A 16,896-nucleotide genomic window follows, 5' to 3' on the forward strand; every position below is an offset into this window, starting at 1 on the left:
ATTGGCAAGAAATTAATCCATGTTACAGAAAAATCTTGAGTTTTTATTTCCGTCTTGTTTGAAATATTCTTGATTTTATACGTATTTGGGTTCTATTTTATGCAACTAATCTGTTGACACAAATTACAACCAAATAATTTGGTGTGTGTTTTTTAATACATGCTTCAAATAATATTCAGTATATGGGCCAAATTTTGCAAAGGAAAAAAAATATTATAATCTAAGAATCAAGTACCTTTAAGCGCAGCTGTCTACCTTCAGTAATATAGTATGAATATATCACAGAAAAGTGATATATTCATATGATACATAAGCCATTTTTACAGCTTTAGAAGTCTCACGAAAGCCAAATCAAAGCATGCGGTTGTTTTCAAAGCCAGACTTAAGCAGAGAAAATATGTAAACTTTGCTGCTGCCTTGTCACATTGCAGAACTGTCACTTAAGCTTCATTCAGACAGAAGATTCCTGGGGTGAAAAATTCATGTGTAGAAGAAAGGATAAATGAATTATGGCATATTCATACAGTGGAAAATAACAGTGCAGTTAACCCAACGGTGAACAATACATATGAACCTCACAAACATGATATTGAAAGAAAGAAGATACAAAAGAATATGTACTATATGACTTCATTTATATTAGTTCAGAAACATGAAAAATTAATAGAGAAAGGTAGGGGTCAAATTAGTAGTTACATTTGGAATGGGAAGAAACAAAAGTGAGATTTTTGGGTGCTAGCAATAATCTACATTTTGTTCTAAATTGTGGTGACTCAAGTGTGTTCACTTTGTAAAAATTTATCAAGCTGGGCACTGATGGTATGTGTGCTTTGTTACATTTTTTCAATAGTTTCCATTCAAAAAGCCCTTTATCCTTACATTTAATCCAAGTCCCCTCCATCTTGTAAAACATAGTGCTTTGAACCTACATGTGGTATTTTTTTTTTCTGTTGAATTTTTATTGTTTGTTTTAATCTATATAGTTTGACATGTTTAGATCTTTTGATTCTTCCCTTCTGGCTTGTATGTTATCCATAGCTTTTATAAGTGTGTTTTTTTTATGTCTTTATTTTAGTTATTAGAGAAATGTTGTAAAAGGAGGACTAACCACAGATCACCCCACTAGAGAGCTTCTTTCTGCCAGCAATTTATTTGGTCAGTCAGCAGACCTGCTAAATTTTGCTTATTGAGCCTCTTCCACAGGTACCAAACTGGGTTATCATCTAGGCTGGAACTCTTTCTTGCCCACAAGGATACACTCAAAGTGCAGTTTCCAACAGCCCGGTTTGCTTTTGGACCTCAGTATTTACAATCACATTGGTCCTAATACCTCCCCACATGCATAAAAGTCAGATTTATGACTGCCAGGCTGCTGTATGTATTTTGGCTCTAAGTCAGTGCCACTGACATCTAAGACTTTTAATTGTGTATATATTTGATCAAAATAGGAAGAAGTTGTTAATGCGTGTAACCAAAGTGATTATGATCAATTCAGTAATAATACCAACATTCAAGGAGATTCTGCTTATGGCCCTCAGTCTAGTTTTGAAAGACTTGTAAATGACCTCATACTACACTAAGGTGGGGTTCAGATGTACATTGTCTGCTTTATTTCCCTAACCTGTAATTTTAATAACCATATTGAAAGGGGAAATGGCATGACCTGTGGCATTGAATTCAGTATAGCCGTCCTTAATCCCCATTGATCACCACACACATTCTAAGCACTAACAAATTACCTTCTTAATAATCCTTTCTGGAAGTTTGTTAGAAGTGAGTCTTGTTAACAAAAGAAAATTTAGTGTAATTGAATACATTTGAAAAACTGTACCTTCTCTCTGCCATCTGTTAACATTTCACTGTGACCTACTTTAATGAGTGGTTCTCTTTTTTAACTTGCCATGTTCTTGTTTGCAGGAGACTTACTTTCTTTACATTTTTGTTTTTGATGGGTTTTTTTGTTTGTTTGTTTTTTCTGGCCATTTCTAAACCCACGAGATTATTTCATTGTCAGGATTTTAAGACAACTAAAAGGTGAAGGTAGAAACCAGTACCCCCCCCCCCAGAATAAAAGAGATCCACCCTGACCCTCACAGAAGATGTGGCCAGTGGGGAACAGACATGTTGATGACTAATAAGGATAACAGTGCAGGGGGAACATGAGAGAAAGAGCACCTGAAGGATGGGAGCAGTTCCCCTCAGAGAAGAGCAACAGTATTTCTGACAGAAACAGCAGCATGCACAGAGGACTGCAGGTGTGAGACCTTTTCAGGGCAAATCGGTCTGTGAAGAACCAGGAACTTGCCTGATGGGGCCAATGTGTGCCATCTTCAGGGATTTAGAGTTTATCCTGTGAGCAATAGCATATGAACGTAAAGATCACCCTTGAGGCGAATGGCACATGGTGGTGGGAAGGAGAAACCAAAGAAAAAAAGTAGTGTCCTAAAGGGAGGCTGTTGCGATAATCTCATCCAGCGATTGTGAATGCCAGAACTAGAGTGGTGGCAAGGAGAATGAAGAGGGAGGTAGAGAAATTGATCAGGGTAGTGTCTACTCCTTGCATCTCTCTCATGTTAACATCCCACGTTTCTTGCAGGATGCATTAATATTTCTTTGTATTTTTTCTGATGATCTAAGCTTTTGTGCACAGTCATTGCTATGCAACCGAGAATGTATGAAGCCAGTAACCACGGGTCATTATGGTGACACAGTGAGGGTTTTGTACATAGACACATTTGAAATTGTTCATCTGCTTGGTGAGCAATTTAGAAAAAAAGAAAAAAGATCATCAGCAAACCCTCCTTACAACAATCCTTTAAAATTTGGTTTGTACCTGCCTCTTTTCTAATGCTTTCTGGGATTCTTCCTAGACAGGTACCATCTATTCCAATCTGAACTCTAGAGCCCTGTGTTCCTCTCATGTAATATTTCATGGCAGTTATCTGTGGGGTTCTCTTTCCTCTCTCCTGAATGGTCAGGCATCTCAGGTTCAGGACCCAACGTATGCATCTTAGCTTCCTCCTCCCGCTCACCATTACCATGCTCCTTAATTCCCTGCAGTGCTCTGAAGTTAGAACAGTCAACAGATATTTGTTGAATAAATGAAAATTTATCTCTAATGTTCCTTTGTTCTATCTTAATTGAAGGCTTTTATCTTTATAATTGGCAGTAAACATTCCTGAGAGCCAGAAATTATTTTATAATTTTATATCTTACCTAGTTCTTAATACCTATTTAGACTGTAGGCATCAATAAATACTTTCTTGGTTTCTTTATAGGCTAACTGATTATTTTGAAATTCTTAGCAGTAAGGACAAAGAGGAAAGGAACAAAATTTATGACATGTTCACTGCAGCATCTCCTCAGAAAAAGATTCTCACCTTCTGGTTTGTATATTTACATAAATGCTATCAGTAAGTTGAGCTATATTTGAACAAGTATTTGGGGCCTTTAAAGGGATCGGTCACTATCCAAAATAGATAACTCTAAACCAGTATCAGAAACCACTGTCTGGTCATGTCAAGCACACTCCTGAGGTTAAACATCCTAACATAGCTAAATAAAATTAAATTTTAAATACAAATCAAATAGAAAACCAGTAAATACATTCAGAGAAAACTATTCCTTTTTCACTCATACTCTTGACTCCTAGTTGCAGGTTGAGGAGGAACACAAACATTTGATAGTCAAAGGCTTTTTATAGAGAATCACCATTTATTTACCCAATTATATATCCAAGCCCTACTTGATGTGTGGCAGTGTTTGATACTGTGGATATTGAAAAGAAATCTCCTACGTGCCCTACATTCTGGTAGCCTTTAATCTAGGTTGGAAAAAAGAAATATACATACACTCAAAAGGTTAATTTTACATGTAATAAAATTTCAGAAAAGGAATTGGGTACTGTGGTTGGAAATGGCAGGGGAATGCTTCATAAAAGAAGTATTCTTGAAAGGTGGATAGCATTTCCATAGATAAAAGAAAATATCGTGTTATCAAGATGCAGGGTGGCAGATATTGGAAGTGTGGAAAAAGCAAGCTTGTTCTCCCAACCATGCCCCAAGCATGCTAATCGATTGCATATTTGGAACTTGAATTTAGAGAGACATCACATCTAAAGCAGTATACTTAGACATCATTTGAAACTTTGAAAATAGGAAAAAAACCTGTTAACAGTTGGTGCATCTGTTCATCATAGATTTGAATTTTTTAATAAAATGTTGAAAAAAATATAAAACAAAATAAGCTAGGAAGTATTTTCTTAAGGTGCCCACACACGTATATACCCAACATTTTGGAACATTGTTACTGGACAAACTGAGAGAAGCAGGGGAAGACTTACTAATGGAAATATTATTTAGCTGGTCCATGACGGATGATAGATGAGAATGCTCATTTATCGAGGTACAGAATGACAGTGTTTTGAAGTATGGAAAGTATAAGCTTTCCCTCTTCACCAGAAATGGACACCGTCTCCTGCGGGGAATTATTTTAATGCAGATGTATTGCCAATACCATAAACTCATTGTAAAAAAATTTTTTTAAGTGAGAAAAGAAGAGACATTTGAAATTAATACATTCTTATTAATGAGGAATAAAAATATACACTAAAAAGAAGCAACCAGATTAATTTTCTTAAAAGTATACTTCTCTATATTATTCTAGTACAAAAAAAAAGATATTGAAATTGACATGCATGCTGTGAAACCTGAAACGCTGGTGGTAGTGTCAACTGTATTATCGTAAACGCCAGTTACATTGCTCCCTTGCCACATGTCTAGATTGAAGGTTTAAGATCAACTTTATTTTTTTCCTTAAGAGATTGTGGGGAAATGTAAAGAGGTCAAAACTTTGCTAACTACATCTCAATAAAGCTGTTTTTAAAATGAAAAAAAAAAAGATTGTGTGAAGTAACAAATACAGACAAAAATAATAGAAAGAATACATATATATTTTTTAAATCAGGGCAATAGTATTACATTTTCTTATAAAAATATGCAAAAGCGTCTTCTTAAAGCAGCACGTAAAACTTCAATTTGTGAGATTACTTCAGTGATATTGCATTATCACCATAGACCAAATCTGTAAGACATAACAGTGAAGGGGAGATACGTTTTCACCTTTCTCGGTTACTATTAGAGATGAAGAAACACTTCATAATTCTGTAGCAACAGTATCTTATACTAGTAGTATCTATAACTATAACCAAAATATCTTCTTCTTCCTTCACTAAGCTAGATATAAAGTGAGGAAATGTATATTATAATAGTCAACAGTGTTTGAGAAAGTACTATTCCTACACTGTAATATCAAACTGAAGATTTGGCTTTAAATTTTTTATGATGAAAATGTAATAATTAGAAATTTTAATGAAATGTTGTATGTATTCTTTATCCTCTATTCTTAACCTCTTTCATAAATTGATTTTTATGGTCAGTGAAGAATACAGTTACTCCTAGCCAGGTCAGAAATATTCCATCATGTGACTGTAAAGTAATGATACAGATTTTAAGTATATAACTGGTAAATGAATCTTAATAATTTAGATTTTTACCACATCTAAGAAGGTGTAATCATTTATCTATTAGAGTTGTGGGACCTCTGAATGCATACAGCATGTCTTTGAAAGCCTTAGAACTTGTCAGTATGATAGTGAACATAACTACCTTACTATGATGATATGTTAGGTTTTATCACAAACAGGAGTTTAATTCCTTTGTTCATATGTGTGTGTGTATATATATATATATAAAACCATAACTATGTGTGTGTGTGTGTGTGTGTGTGTATATATATATATATATATATATATATATATATATATATATATATAATTCTGACCAAAGGAGAAAAATAATGAAAAACTGACCCATGCAAGCTTTTGAAAAAAAAGTACCTTCTTCTAATATTGTCAGAACAAAAGTACATGACTCTTAAACCTAACTCTACAATTAATGTTTAACACTGTTATAATGGCTGCTGACTGAAATATTAATCACAAAACTTTGAAAGGTGCCCTAACCAAAACTTGAATAACTAACATTTTCTTTATAAATTTTACACAGCTGTCTATTGATTACCCTCCCCTTTAATAAAAGGTAGTGTAGACTAACTGTTGGAACATCAGAAGTTCTCAGTCAGTTGTCATTTTAGTCATAGTATGTATGGTCCCTTTTCAAATGTAAATATTCTATATTTTTCACTTGTTTGTTGTACAAATACACATTGACACCCTGTTCTTCCCTACAGGGGATAAAAATCAGTATCATAAAATCCTTGCCTCTAAGGGCCTTATATAAATTTGTTCCCTTTACAGATACCATTCATTGTTAACCTGTCAAAAAAATTCATTTTTTAAAATTTTTATTTAGCTATACATACAGCCAATCATCTTGTAAAGTGAAGTTGGCACTATTTATTTTAAAAGCCACATATGATACAGTTGTTTGCTTTTAAAAGATAATATATGTTGTTCAGCCACAGGAGCCAGTTTTCTACAATGCCAAGTTGAATGCTGCAAATTATAGGGAAAGGAAAAAGCAGCCTAGAGTTAAGACACTACTTTAGGATTTTGGGGGATTGGGATTCAGACAGCAGGAATAGAACATTATAAAACGGGAGTATATTTTTTCCACACAATTCGGAATCATTGCTATTTGACTCCTTTTTTAGGAACAGATACATTTCCACACAGCCTTAGGGAAAATTAGCCTGTTGGGCTTTTTCTTTCTTCCTTCCTTTCTTTCTTTCTTTCTTCTTAGGAAGTAGTCTAACAGAGAATACTGAAGGGAAAAGGTAACCCCAAAACAGCAGGCCTCAGAAGCCCTGAGATGTGTATGAAGCAACGTAACCTAGAAGATGGAACAGAGACTAGAGAAATAATGTCAGAATGGTAACAGAGAGTAAATTGTGAACATGTAAAGAATTGGAGAAGGACAGAAGAGAAGGAAAGAGATTTCCTGGTATAAAAATAATAGGCATGAATATTTACAAAGAAAAACCCATGTAGTTGTCATTAGATAAAATAAGGTTTAAGGGGCCCTTCGTAATACCAAATACTCCTTCAGTAAAAAAGTACTCCTTGAATACTTACCAGGAGGTTCTGGTGGCAGTTCTGCAGTTTTTGATATGAGGGAAAAGCCTGTTTACCTCTTTTTCTTGGGTGGGTGGGAGGAAGGAAACATATCCTTCCTTACAGAGATGCCTGAACCCAAGTAATCATTCAAGGGCCATTCTACTGAATGTTTACAGAGTTCCTTTCCCTCTCTCTCATCTTTTCAGCAGGCGGATTCCAGAGGGTAATGAAGGCCATGATCAGAAAGGGCTTCTCACCCATTTCTGGTTGTTCTTTCCTGCAGTCCTGATCCCTCCTTTCCTATGTACCCATTTCAGATTGCAACCTGAGTTGCTTGTCTTGTCTCTGTTTCCCCCTCCTTTTCTCTATTTGGTCAGCTGTTCAGACGATATTCAAAAAAAAGCATCCGTGGTGTTGATCATATAAAAGCTGTTTCATGAACTTAGGAATAAGATAGTGTCATCAACCATAAAGGATTCATTTCATGGGGGGCCAGTTTAGGATGGAACGCTATGTAACATCCCTATTACAAATTTCTAAAGTACTCCATTCATCATGGCACTCCTGACCAAAAACTACAGAATTAAGAGACTAGCTCCTTATTGTATCATTCAACACCCATTCTTTTATTCTTCCAGTCAGACTTCAATCTTATTTTACTTTTCAAATAAGCTACCTGGTTAGCTATCAGTTTTAGTATACAATAGAGTGAGTATCTGATCAGTTCATTACATCTGCTCTCCACAGATGTTTATAAAGAGTATTCACTAGGGTACTCTAAATGCTGAGATTTAAGTTATTCAGAGATTAGATAAGTCTTCAGTGACAGTTTTCAAGTGATATTAAAACATTGTGGATTGTTGTGTTTTTTTTCCTGACTTAGTTTTCTTGCTTTCAGTAATCTCACTGAGATGACAGGTCATTTGGCATAATAAGAACAGTAATAATAATAATAATGATGAATATCATTAAATATTTTTTCTCTTTACTAAATACATGAATTTTTATTTACCAGAACTTGGTCTGAAAATCTATTGAATCCTTATATAATTAGTTTCTCTCTTTAAGTCAAACTATTGTTATCTAGAATTCACATAAATTTCATTATTCTCTTTTTGAGAAGTTTTTTTGTGTTTGTGTCATTTTCAAAAAAAGTCTTTGTGGTGTAGGTTTGTGTTTGTGTGTTTGTTTTCATTTATTTTATATTTCCTCCTTCCTTTGTAACTCTGTTGTTTACTCCTGGAATTGCCTCCACTAAAGTATTTGAATTCCTTTGAACCTGCATCTCAGTTACTTTATTCATAAAGTGAGTATAATAACAGCACCTACTTCGCAGGGTTATTGTGAAGATTAAATTATGTAATAAATGCAAATCACATAGAACAGTGCCTGGCACATAAACATTGCACAGTTGTTACTCACTTTTAATTAATTTATTCTTATTACAATTTTCTGGGATATACATGCCTGATTTTCTAATTTCATAATATAAAGCATAAAGAACCAGTACCATTACCCTCCCTAGTATACATGCAAAGTTCAGAAACTTTTATGGTATTTGTAAACATTCAGCCACTTTCAAAGAATGTCTTTTTTGTGTTTTATATAGCACTCATTGAGAGTGTGGGCATTTAGCCAACTCTATAATTGCTGTTAATTTACTGTATCATTAACAGAATTAGACATTGTTTCATTTTTAGACTGCTAAAATATAGTTTACTTCTGCATTGTTGTGGGCTGTATGAAAAAGCAAACTGTCATTTCTGGCTAGTAATAATGAATACTTTGTTTATGTCGTATGTATATTGAATTATTAATCTCTTAAAATAAATTTAACAGCCATTTTATATGCTCACAAACATAAAATTTATTACTCCTTTCCCAAGCATTAAAAGAATTCTGTGTAGTATTTCCATTTTACATTTAGCAAATCTGTAAATATGCTGCATCTTATAGAATTGCCTTGAGTAGTATGAGAACTGTAAAAATATAAACAAAACAAGGAGGACATTCTTATGTTTATGTTTATGTCACTGTTTTAATTGAACAGCAAATGTCATGTGGTCGGTCGTTTATTATACACTTTACATGAAATCCCTTAAGTACCTCAGCTGTTATGTTCTGTAATTAATTGTCGTTATATATGAGACATTTCTGCAGTTATAAATCAGAAATAAATCATCTTGTCTTAGAAATGAATCATCTTGTCTTAGGAGTGTAGGTTCATTAGACATCTGTTAAACTATCTTTTCTATGCAGTGCTAATTAATAAATACGTGTTGTTGGATCAACATAGCCCCACCTCATGGTTTTAAGTTCAGTGTGCAAGAGCAGCTGTTCTAAGATCTGGTTTGGGGCAGGGAGGTGATGCCTCTGGGAGGGATTTTAAACTGAGCTCTGGGTTCTGATTCCGATGTTGTATGTGGTCAATGAATTAAAGCGGTGGCAATGTTTAAGTGATATTTTGTGTACGTGTTCAAGTGTAGATACCAGGCCATCTTCATCTGCCCCTCAGTTTTTTGGGACTCAGCAGTTTTGAATCTGTATATGATGATGTTACTGGAAAATTTTTTAAACCATCAAAACCTATTTAAAAAAAAAAAAACTCATAAAGCCAGTCTTTTTTACTTTCTTAATTATTTTAAAGAACTGTATTGCTTTTTAAAGTTACATTTTAAAAGGCTGTTAAAATTTAAGCCTTCAGAAAAAATATTTTAAGCCTTCAAATGGTAAAGCTGTCCTGGAATGTCCTACTTCTAGAGCTTTGTTAAGTTTCTGTATTTTCCTTTGTTATTTTTTAACTGCTTGAGGAAGGAAACCTGCATATGCCTGCCAGACGGTCACTGCTTGAGCTGGGTTCAGGCAACTGTGTCTGCACCAGATAGTATCTTGTTCAAAATAAAAAAAATTGAGACATACGAGATCTTTGTAAAGATTTTAATGTGAGTCTGCTCTTCCTAACGGATTATTTTTATTGCCTTATATATTGGCATCTATGATACAATCAGCTTCCTCAGAATATTTTTCTACAATTTTCTAGCTTTCAATCTACTAAAAGTTATGGTTCTAAACTATTCTTTTCCCTAAAGAGCAATAGGTTACAACTCTGTAGAGAGACACTTACCTGTGATGTGTTACCACTTGTTCAGTTTACTGTGGGCTCTTTCTGTGTGCCAAGCACTTCATTGGACATCATTTGGAAGAAAATATTTTCATGAGTACTTCATGGTTTGTGGAGTTCTTGTGGCGGGTGTGGTAACAGAAGTTGGGACTTGAGGAGGGAACCCCAGAGAGGTCATGGCTCACACATTACAGTAGTAAGTGTATGACACTTCTTAAAGCTCTGGGATCATGAATTTCTTCCAGCTTCAGAAGGTATTTGTGGGAGTCCGTAGCGTTAGAACATGTAGGGACAGTCAACCTGCCTGTTACATTCAGTGCCATTTATTCATGAACACTTGTCAGGACAGAGGTTGATGAACATAACCCAAGTAGATAAGATACTTCTTATCAGTATTATAAAACATTAAAGTGTAAAACATTCTATGTCCAAAAAAAATTCACAAGACTCTTTGCAAACTCATGCTTTGTTATCTAACTATACTTTACTTTTAATGAAATGTCTCTACTTTAAAACACAAGAAAGTCAACAGTAAAAAACAATCTAACAAATGGGCAAAAGATAGGAATGTTCTCATTGAAGAGGGTATCCAGAGAGCAAATAAGCACATGAAAAAGTGTTCAACATCATTAACAGTTGGGGAAATACAAATTAAAACCACAGTGAGGGGTCACTATACCCTGTTAGAGTGACTAAATAAAGCATAGTAGTAACACTAAATGTCCAAAGGATGGAGGGGAAACTGGCTGCCTCTGCTGGTGGGAATGTAAGATGGTACAGCCACTCTGGAAAGAAACGTATTGCGATTTTTTAATGATTTTACCTTACAACCCACCAATTACACCACTGGGCATTTATCACAGAGAAATAAAAACATATTCACACAAAAATTAATGTTCATAGCAGCTTTATTTGTAATAAATAGTAACTGGAAACATTGCAGTTGTCCTCTGTGTATGTAAATGATTAAACAAACTGGTATATCTATACCACAGAACTTTAATCAGCAATAAGAAGCAACAAAAACTATTGATACATGCAGCAACTTAGATGGATCCCAAGGAAATTATGCAGAGTGAAAAGAGCCAGTTTCAAAGTTACATCCTATTTGATAACATAGCATTCTTAAAATGACAAAATTATAGAGATGAAGAACAGAGTAGTGATTGTCAATTAAGAAGGAAGGGAGACAAGGTGACTGCTGTTAAAGCGTAGCACAAAGGATGTTTGTAATGGAACTGTTCTGTATCTTGACTGTGGTGGTGGTAAAAATTACATCGAAACACATTTATACCTAAGTGCATATAAAACTGAAGATATATAGGAAAGGTCAGTAGACTGTATCAGTCTCAATTTCCTGTGATAAAATACTATACTTATGCAGGATGTTACCATTGGGGAAAACTGGGTGAAGAATATATATGTGATCTGTCTGTATTATTTCTTGCAACTTTTTGTGAAACTACAGTTACCTCAAAATTAAAAAGACAACAGGCATTGAGGCTGAGTAGGAGAGCATAGGTTTTTGGATTAACAAAATTGTGTTCAAATTCTGGATCCACCACTTGCCTGCTGTGGGGCCATGAGCCAGTGCATTGTTTGAGTTTTGTTGTTTTGTTTTGTTTTTTTTCCAGCTTTATTGAAATGTAATACTGTATTAGTTTTAGGTGTATGACATAATGATTTGATATACAAATATACAGTAGTCCCCCTCTATATCATGGTTCACTTATCGTGGCCTCACTGTATCGCTGGATTTTTTTAAGTATTATATTTAATTATCGCGGATTTTTCGCTATATCGCGGGATTTTGCGGTACTGTATACGTATGTTATTAAAGTTACGTAGGTTTAAGAGTGTAGAATATGTTTAAGAACGTAAGTAGTGTTTATAAAAGGGTGGAAAAGGTTAATAAGGGACTGGGAACGGTTTGTAAGTGTGTGGGAAGGGTTTATAAAGCCTTAAAATATATATAAATACGAAAATAAATGTAAGGTTCCCACTTTGCAGGTTTTCATCTATTGGGGGGGGGGTCTATAACGTAATACCCGCGATAAGTGAGGGAGTACTGTATTGTGAAGTGACTACCACAGTAAGTTTAGTGAAAATGCATCACCTCACAGTTAAAATTTTTTTATTTTTAAAGTGGGTACAATAATACAGTATCCCCACTTGAGTTATCTTGAGAATTAACTGGCTCTGAGTATCCTATTTAATATCTAATAGGTTTTTAAATATCATTGTTATGTATAAAACCCACTTTTCATTTACAATAGGTCATAAAAATATTTTGTCTTTTCATCTGGCCCTTAAAGGCATAGGTACTCTGACTTCTCTTCAGAATTTTAATATTGCTGGGTATTCTCTATTTCATTAACTTCTGTTCATTTCTCTCTACTTTCATGGGATTTACTCTAGTCCAGCGATTTCCAACCTTTTTCATCTCATGGCACACATAAACTAATTACTAAAATTCTGTAGCATTCCAAAAAATACATTTTTTGCTGCTTTAACAAAAAAAATTAGGTATAATTTTGATTCATTCATGTTAGATGGCTTTGTTGTGTTGGATGTTGTTATTTTTTTATTTGACAATCTAAGGGAAAAAGAGGTCTGCCCCTGACAGAATAGTCGGGTATTGCATGTTTTAAAAAATCCTTGCAGCACACCAATTGAAAATCTCTCTCCATTCTTTTTCTTCCCTTGGTTGGACACTTAATTCATTAAATGTCTTTCTTCCTTACCAATATATGGTTTTAAAACTGTAGCATTTTCTTTTACAACTGTTTTAGTCAAATCACAAATTTTTGTGATGGTAACTCTACATTTTCATTGTTGTTCAGTTATAAATATAGCTGTTTATTTAATCCAAGACTTATTTGAAAATGTGTTTTTCAGTTTCCAAACATACTATGAGGGATTTTTGTGATCTTAATAATTATATAAAATATGTTAAACTTCCTTTGTGGCTTAGCATGTGATTAATTTTTATGTTTCTGATACTTAAAGAGAATATTTGTTCTTTAATTGTTAAGTGTGGAATTTTTATCTTTATTTATCTTCATTTAATACCTCAATTTTGTTAATTGGATTGTTCATATTTTCAGTATCCTTACTATATTTTGATCTTACTGACCTGTTAATTAGTGCAGTGCAAATGTCTCTCTTTGACCGTTGATGTCATTTTCTCTTCTTAATTCTGCCAAGTTTTACTTTTTATATTTTTGGCTATTGTGTTAGCTGTAACAGATTCAGAATTGTATTTCCCAGATGAGTTGTTCATTTTATCATAATACAGTGATCCTCTTTACTCATTTTGCCTTAAGTGCTTTTTGCCTTAAAAGTATATTTGATTTGATAGTAATAGAGTCATTTAGGCTATATTTTATTTAGTCTTTGCATAATATATGTGCCCAGGATTTAGAATTCTTAGGGAAAATGGTTTTTTCCCCAGGCCAGAGCCCGGGCTTTCTCTGGCAGGTGGATTTGCTATTTCTACGTAAGGTATTATCTTTTCAAATCCATCCATTTGCTGAAAGCTACTCAAGTGCCCAAGTTTATGTAAGGGCTCTCAATTTCAGTCCCTTGTCACATGCAGACCTAAGGTTTCATCTTCTTTCTCCACAAGGGCATCAAAACCCAAGTTTCCATTTTTAAGACTGATTTCTATCCTTTATTCCCTCCCTCCTCCGCACGCCTCACCCTTGTTAACTGCATTGTCAGCCCATGTACTTACTGTAATTTTTGGTTTTCCCTTCTGACCTCTGGGGATTACCCTTGCAGTTTCACCTATGCGTTTTAAATAATACTAGTTATATTTTCTTCAACATTTCCAGGTGTTTGGTGTGTGTGTAGGGAGGAATATTGAGGTTTTCTATTCTGGCATGAAGGCAGCTCTTAATAGGAGTGCTAATCTAGCCTGAGAATGGTACCATGTTATTGAGCAATTGTAGACGCTGGATCTGTACTTTCTGAGACTTAATATCAGATGGATTCAGTAAATTCCGATGTTTTGAGTGGGTGCTAGATGCCCTGGTGAGATGGCAACACCTACAAAGATCTGCCATGTGTGTATTTCCTGGTTCAGAGCCATTTTAAACTTAGGGTACCAGAAAACTGGTCTTTAGAATACCAAGATTCTTTTACATTTCATCTTCTCAATTTGAGAACATTTATAAACATGATATTAATGAATAGCATAGAAAACTTATTGTTGCCTACACAAGACTTTTGTAAAACAGTTTTATTCGAGTTATAAAACTGGTTTGGACATAACTTTTCAATCAAAGTTCTTTAAAAATGTTATACACATTTCAAAACTACACCTCTGCAAAGTGCAGTGGTGACTGAGCTCTCACAGGGAAGCGGCGGCTGCACTAATGTTACGTTCAAAGTAGAGCATGAGGGCAGGAAAAGGTTTATAAGTTATAATTAATGTAGTTTTTCTATAAACTGGGTATATTATTTATATACATGCCCCAATTTACATCATTAGATCATGACATAGAACAATATTTCTTTCCTTTTTAGAGTATTCCCATGCTTTTTTTTTTTTAAATAAATGTGCAAAACCCTTAAAACAGGAATCCAACGAAAATTTCCTTTGAACCTGTTACTTTTGAAAACTTTTTTCTTTGAAATGTTATTAGAGGTCAAAGTTAGTTTCCCCCTTATGAACATTCTTACAGTTGCACCAAGGGTAAATTCAGTCCCCAAAACATTAGTTAAGTGATAGGATTCTCCATCAAAAGCTGAATGGTGTGATTTTGTTGTTGGAGTTTAGTTCTCTGTGCACAGAATAACAAGTTCTAAAGTAGTGATTTTGTTTATTGATTCTTCTCTGGTGCCTAAGAAAAAATTTAAATAAATGGTTGAACCAAGAACCCATAGGTTATTTTGTCTAATAAAACCTCTGTCTATTTATAACAACTTTACATGTTCTTCTAGGTTACCTTCCGAACGAGAATCTATCACTGTAATATTAACAGCCAAGGCGTGATCTGTCTGGACATCCTGAAGGACAACTGGAGTCCGGCCCTGACCATTTCTAAAGTTCTCCTCTCCATCTGCTCCCTTCTCACAGATTGCAACCCTGGTAAGAGCCTTTACATCCAGTCTTGACCTGGATCTATACTGCTACCATCACCACTACTACTATTACCATTATTCTGAATTTAAATTTCCATAATATGTTACTGCTTTCTTTTTAAATTGGATCCTGACATTAGTCTTTTTAAAACCTGTTATTTGCCAAGAAGGGAAAAGCATAGTGTGATCAAAATTAATGAAAAATCATTTTAGATTAAGAAATACATTTGAAGAATGTTTTACATTCTGTTGCCAAATAATAATAAAAACTTTAATTGAATAGTTTAATCTCTAATTAGATGCCTACCAGAAGATGTTAATTTGAGAAATATGAGCTATTTAAATTTGATAACAACCAGGCGGCACCACAAAGACGTGACCTTTTTTGGCATCTTAATAACCATGCATAACTTTATAAGCAATTAGGATCAAAAAGGGGGGTTGTTAACTAGGAAATACCCAAAAAGTAAACAAGGAAAGAGGAATACTGAATACAACGTCCTAGAAAAAGTAAAGAGAGTTTATGGCCCGTCCTTTGCGATTGCTAGTGTGCTTAATGCTAAAAGCTCTTACTTCCTTTGTGCTCCTAGATGTGCGATGTTGTCTTTGACCAGCTTATTTTAACTAAAAGACAAAACAATGCCAATTTTTTGCATATTTGGATTTATTTTGGAAAATAACAAACAAAGGTAGCTGTAGTTTTCATTGATGTTCTCAATGAGAAATTTGTTGAGTTTTTAATTGGTAGTATTAATATTTCATAAGATTCAGTAACTTCCGGCCAAGATGGAGGCTTAGACTGACACACTCAGTCTCCCTCTACAACTAGAAAGGAATACAACTACCTCAAAACAAAAGATAACTAGAAATTCCAGAAAATAAAACTACACGGAAGCTCAACGTACGAAGTTATAAACCAGTGGTGCTCTTTGGGCAGGTAGGAAGAGCGAAAGTGGGCGGTGCTGTCTGCGGTCGCACCAGGGACAGCGGCAGGGAGAGCAATTTTGGCTGCAGTCGAGCCCCAGCAGCTCCCCACCCCAACGCTGGGGAAGGCAGCCCCTGCATTGCCTCCAACGGTGAGTCCCAGAGGGCAGGAGGACGGATCCAGGTCTCCTAGTGGAGAATAACGGCAGGAGTCCATCTTGGACCCCCACCCCCACACAAAGTGCCACAGCACCACAAAATAGGTTGCGGATCGCCACTGGTCGCTAGGTTGTGACGAGTACACAGGCTCCGCCCCCTATAGCCGGCCCAAGAAGCAAAGTAAAATGCAAATCTGTCAAAATGAGGCAGACAGCTATATAAATCCCGGTGACGCAGCTCACCAGGCAGCAGATGAAGAATCTGACAGATGAACAAATAAGAAACCTGTCACAGGCTCAGTTCAAAGCTATTGTTATAAGGTGGCTTACAGAATTAACAAAAGATTTGGAAAAAAATGAGAAGGGATTGAAAACCGCTCATACTGAAAAGAACAAAAACACATACGAGGCAACTGGTAAGGAAATAAAATCCAGAGATCAAATCAACCAACTGGAACATAGGGAAGGAACAAACAGTCAACCAGTGCGGAAAGAGGAAACAGAAAGCAAGAAAAGTGAGAAGAGGATCA

The 16,896-nt window shown here is 35.0% G+C and overlaps 1 protein-coding gene across 2 annotated transcripts in view; it reads left to right on the forward strand.

Annotated features, from left to right (window-relative positions):
* The window catches only part of LOC150005174 (ubiquitin-conjugating enzyme E2 E2), a 279,051-nt gene that overhangs the window by 231,647 nt on the left and 30,508 nt on the right, over nucleotides 1-16,896 (forward strand). For both annotated transcript variants that reach the window (XM_090283018.1, XM_090283016.1), the window contains exon 5: nucleotides 15,144-15,291. In XM_090283018.1, coding sequence (XP_090139144.1) covers nucleotides 15,144-15,291 — 148 coding nt within the window. The remainder of the gene's footprint in view (nucleotides 1-15,143; nucleotides 15,292-16,896) is intronic.

The sequence above is a fragment of the Furipterus horrens genome, unplaced genomic scaffold, assembly GCF_987537825.1.
Source record: "Furipterus horrens unplaced genomic scaffold, mFurHor1.1.pri manual_scaffold_7, whole genome shotgun sequence".
Classification (NCBI taxonomy): Eukaryota; Metazoa; Chordata; class Mammalia; order Chiroptera; family Furipteridae; genus Furipterus; species Furipterus horrens.